General features: G+C 36.3%; 1 protein-coding gene across 1 annotated transcript; it reads right to left on the bottom strand.

Moving 5' to 3' along the window:
• Positions 1-3,648: 3,648 nt before the first annotated feature.
• On the bottom strand, positions 3,649-4,856 carry LOC106092042 (uncharacterized). The gene is made up of 4 exons (XM_013258784.2): positions 4,589-4,856; positions 4,296-4,528; positions 4,066-4,236; positions 3,649-4,001 (listed from the first exon to the last, which is right to left on the bottom strand). Exons 1-4 carry the CDS (start codon positions 4,784-4,786, stop codon positions 3,785-3,787), a joined length of 819 nt encoding a protein of 272 aa, XP_013114238.2. The 5' UTR covers positions 4,787-4,856; the 3' UTR covers positions 3,649-3,784.
• Between the last annotated feature and the right edge of the window lie 757 nt (positions 4,857-5,613).

Here is a 5,613-nt window from a genome sequence, read left to right as displayed (position 1 = left end):
GATTGACGCTAACAGGCATTGAAAAAATAATTAACGCGCATATATCTTGAGTAATCGGCGATAATAGACATAGTATATATTTTGAACCAGCTTGTGGAAAAAACACCCTTCGGTCCACCCAATTCAATATGTACCAAATTTCAATACATCTGCCATGGGGGATACATACGACTTATGCGCACTTCAGATAGAATATTCTGCACATCCTACACGCAGCGCACGTGAAGCATTCAGACTGTGCCGGTATCTCAGCAACGAAACCTCGTAGCACACATAGTACTTCTTGGATAAGATTCACAAATCATCGGCATTTGAGTGGCGAAAACGAGAATGCCATGCTTTTAAATTTTCCTCTGACGTCACAGAAATTCCATTTGATTTTTTCACGTTTGTGTTTTATTTCAAATCGGCGTAAAAAATGTCATCAACCAAAATTTCCATAAAAACAATTTGTATTTTCTTTGTGTTTTTTCGTGTTTGTTTGTTTGAAACAGGTCCCCTTTGACATGAATTTGATGTTCTAATAAATAGATGATGACCAACTCATCGCATTTCAACAAACAAACAAAAATGCAATCAGTTGCGTACGTTGACTAGACATTTGACGCTCACTTTAAATTTAAAAGAAATAAACAAGAATTTATTTTTAAAAATTATAAAAAAAAAATGTTTTTGAAAGAATCTTTTATTAAATTTTTAAAATTAAAAGAATTCTCAATTATATTGTTTCCAAGAAAGACATTCTTATACTGCGGTCACAATGATGGAGAAGATAATTTTAATCGAAATTTATCATCATCAAAAGCTGATTTAAGCAGACATGTGGTGGATGTTGCCAGATCAAATTATGGGGCGTATAGAAACAAAATTTGTCAGTACTGAGCTGCTGCCAAAATAATCAAAAACGTCGAATGCCAGAGTGATTAGGCGCGAAAATTTTCTTTGGGAACAGTGTCTACGTGCAAACTTTTATATTAGTTCATTAAGGAAAAAAAAGTGGTCCAAAGACAAATAGCTCTCTGCAGTTTTCCATAGACCAACATTTGAATGAAATATTTACCTAAAACTACAATTTTAATAAAAAATAATTTTTAAGGTAAATTGCCAACAAAATTTTCTCTAAAGCTAAAATGTTTATGAAATATAATCTAAGGACAAACAATTTACTAAATTTTCTACAGAGAAATCCCTGAAATTTCTTTCAAATATTTTTTCTAACGACAAAAGTTCCATCTAATGTTCTCTTAAAAATGTTCATAAAATTTTCTCTAAACATTTAATTTTTTTTTATGAAACTTTTTTTAAAGGGAAAATTTTCACTAATTTTCCTGTTAATAATTTCCATGAAATTTTACCTAAAGGCAAACATTTCTTAAAAAAAAATTTTAAATAAAATGTCCATAAAATATTAGCTAAATATAAAATTACTATAAAATTGTACAACAAATTTAACAAATTTTTTTTAGAAACAAAATTTCCTTAATATTCTCTGCAAATAATTTTTCACCATTTTTTTTTTTTTTGCAAAATTACAAATTTTCCCTTTAACATTTCAATAAGGAACTGAGCGCTGTTCAATTCAAGTTTTAGCTCAACCATAGGGAACCTCCTTTTTATAACCGAGTTCGAATGGCGTTCCGCAGTGTGACACCTATGCCGTAGTGCGGACATGCTTACCTTTGCGCTACGGTTTTTTGTAACAAAACAAATTTTCCGGACATTTTTCTCTAGCTCATGGAAGTGTTACATTATTCAAATTAGTTTTTTGAAATGTTCTCTAAAGATATTTTTTTTGTAATTTTCTCTAAAGACAACGTTCTATGAAGAAACAACTAAAAACGTGCGAAGTTCGGCCGGGCCGAATCTTATATAACCTCCACCATGGATCGCATTTGTCGAGTTCTATGAGCGGTATCTCTTTTTAGGCAAACAAAGAATATTGAATAAGAACTGTTATGCTATTGGAACTATATCAAGTTATAGTCCGATTTGGACCATAAATGAATGCTGAACATTGTTGAAGTCATTGCGTAATATTTCAGTTCATTCGGATAAGAATTGCGCCTTGTAGGGGCTCAAGAAGCAAAATCGGGAGATAGGTTTATATGCGAGATGTATCAAGCTATTGATCGATTCAGACCATATTAGACACGTATATTGAAGGTCATGAGAGAAACCGTTGAACAAAATTTCTGCCAAATGGGATGACAATTGCGCCCTCTAGAGGCTCAAGAAATCAAGATCCCTGATCGGTTTTTATGGCAAGTATATCAGGTTATGTGAGGAGGCCACCGTAGCGCAGAGGTTAGCATGTCCGCCTATGACGCTGAACGCCTGGGTTCGAATCCTGGCGAGACCATCACAACAAAATTTTCAGCGGTGGTTTTCCCCTCCTAATGCTGGCAACATTTGTGAGGTACTATGCCGTGTAAAACTTCTCTCCAAAGAGGTGTCGCACTGCGGCACGCCGTTCGGACTCGGCTATAAGTAGAGGCCCCTTATCATTGAGCTTAAACTTGAATTGGACTGCACTCATTAATATGTGAGAAGTTTGCCCCTGTTCCTTAGTGGAATGTTCATAGGCAAAATATACATATCAGGTTATGTACCGATTTGCGCCATACTTAGAACAGTTATTGGAAATCATAATAAAACACCTTATGCAAAATTTCAGCTAAATCAGATGAGAATTGCGCGCTCTATTGGGACAAGAAGTCAAGATCCAAGATCGGTTTATATGACAGCTTTACCCGTTTATGAACCTATTTGAATCATTCTTAACACAGTTGTTGAGAGTGATACCAAAACAAAAAATTCCAAAACGTGGAAAATTTTAGTCAAATCGGACGAGATTTGCGCCCTCTGGAGGCTCAAGAAGTCAAGACCCCAGATCCGTTCATATGGCAGCTACATCAAAACATGGACGATTTGAACCATACTTAGCGCATTTGTTGGAAGTGATACCAGAATACCACGTGCAAAATTTCGGTCAAATCGGCTAGAGTCTCAAGATGTCAAGAACCAAGATCGGTTTATATGGCAGCTATATCAAAACATGGACCGATTTGGCCCATTCATATTCCAAACCGACCTACACTAACAAAAACTATTTATGCAAAATTTCAAGCGGCTAGCTTTATTCCTTCAGAAGTAAGTGTGCTTTCGACAGAGAGACGGACGGACATGGCGAGTTCGACTTAAAATTACACGACGATCAAGAATATATATACTTTATGGGGTATCAGACAAATATTTCGAGTAGTTACAAACAGAATGACGAAATAAGAAGACCACCATCCTATGGTGGAGGGTATAAAAAGTGATTCTTATACACGAAGGATTGTACTATTTGCTTCTCTTTGTTGTTGTTCATTATTGAAGTTCTGGATACATTACCAGTGTAGGCTTATGTAGAACATCTGTCGTCACGATTGTCATGATATGTTTTTCACAAATAGTGTGGCCACCTGCAGAAATACCTCTATTGTGAATGGCAAAATTAAATTGAGCCAATTATTTGTTAATTTACGTGCATAAATCTCAATTAATTTTATTTGATTTCTATGCCCACACAAGTTTTGCAAATCATTTTTTATTTTGCTACTTCACGGCTTGTCTTTCCAGTACTGAAATAAAACACAGCAAATATTAACGTTGACATTTCATTGCATATGATTACTGATTACTCTTTCCAAAGTTTAATTACAGTAAAAAAAGAAACTTTCTCACGAAAGGAAATGTTGCTGGCCATATATGCCACCCCTATATTTGGCATTGTTTCTGTTTATACTTTAAAACTCCAATAGACATTGTCGATTGCCTTGAAGCCAAGTTGTTTGAACATACAAAGCGAAGGTGAGTTTTCAAAAACTATAGCAGCAGTAACTTCAACACCTTTCTGGGCTAAATGTTTGGCCATAATCTTGGTGGCCAATTTACCAAGACCGCGGCGCTTATGGGTCTCTTCGACTTGTAACAAACCCAAGGCCCCCAAAGCCACTCTGAAAAAAGAAACTAGTATAACATACAAAACACCTTTGCAGGTTGCACACTAAGTCGACATACATCAAACACCAGGCGACCAACTTATCGCCCTCAAACAGTCCCACACTGTTGTTATATTTGATAAGATGTCGAACTAAATTTACTGAACCTTCACTTCTGTGGGGCCACACAGCGTTGACCTGTTCTGCATGGGTCTCATCCAATTCTCTAACGGTTATGTTCTCTGGCAATCTATGAGAAAGCAGAGAGGTTAAGTGTTTTGATGTCACAAAAATATTCATGTTCCTCACTCTGTATCAAATTTTAAGGCATCTTCTCTCGATATGCGCACCCAAGTAGTGCCCACCGATAAGAATTGTTGGCTGCTGAGGCCGGAGTCAATGAAGAATTTTTCTACTGCAGGCAGGATGCGCTCTTGAAAGCCGGCCACTGTCTTCGAATTATCAAAACATTTCATAGCTTCCAACAGCCCAGAGAAGTCCTTATTCAAAGTATTGCAGTACAAATGATTGCCGAGTATGAGCTAAATGGAAGAAAGTTTAATTTCAAAACAGAGAACCTTTTCCAAACACACACTACTCACATGGGCAACATAGGTTCCATCGGTTACCCACTTGTCATTTGGAGCATAAATCTTCAAAGGAACATTGGAATCTTGTTCATACCAATCGATAAATATTTGTATGGTGTTATAGCAGGAGGAGCGATCTTTTTGATGCAAATATAAATCGCGTAATTGGGCCCATTTCTCAAATGGTATCTCAATCAATTTGCTCTGCATTTTCTTTTAGCATTAGGAATTGTAACGAGCTAGAACAGCGCCGAGTTCTTCACCAATTCAAGTCTAGATGGGAACTGAATAAAAAAAATAACAAGGGAAGCTTTTCTAATCAGCTGTCAAATGCAATTTCTATTGGCGTTATACTCAACTCAGTTTTAAATTGTCAATCTGTGAGCGCAAATTTCATTAATTGCTCAATGCCTTATCAGCACGTGCAATGGATGAATAAATGTTAAGATAGGTCGATTCTTATCCCGAACCAATTGTGTGCCCCGCACTCATACGGGTGCTATGGGCATTTCTGTATTTATTCTGATATCCCAAAATAATAACTGCTGAAAATGTTTGTAGTCTTAATGGTTATAATTTATCTGAACAAAAGTAGCTGAGACAATAATTTTATAACTGCCACAAAAAAGGGGGGAATTACTCACTTATCTTCTCTGTCCAGCTGTCTGCGCGCCGTAATTCTTCTCACTAAGATAACTTGAGAATGAGATTAAAAAAAGAGCCATCAAAAAGAACAAAAGTGAAAAGGTGTACATAATAGATGCTAGACAATTAAACCAAGTATATAACGATATGCTTCATATAGAATGTGGCAAACTGCACAAATGCTTGTTAAACAACAGTTTTTGTTTGCTATGAAAAGTATACATGACTGCTGTTCCAGCAAACATAATGCTGCTCGTTAAGCAAACATTTCGTACAGCTATTTCAGCTGCTTTAAATACAACAAGTAAAAGCGTGCTAAGTTCGGCCGGGCCGAATGTTATATACCCTTCTCCGTGGATCGCATTTGTCGAGTTCTTTTCCCGGTATCTTTT

This window comes from Stomoxys calcitrans, chromosome 3 (genome assembly GCF_963082655.1).
Source record: "Stomoxys calcitrans chromosome 3, idStoCalc2.1, whole genome shotgun sequence".
Taxonomy (NCBI): domain Eukaryota; kingdom Metazoa; phylum Arthropoda; class Insecta; order Diptera; family Muscidae; genus Stomoxys; species Stomoxys calcitrans.
The sequence above is the reverse complement of the archived record's forward strand: the minus strand, read 5'-3'. Positions and strand labels throughout refer to the sequence as shown.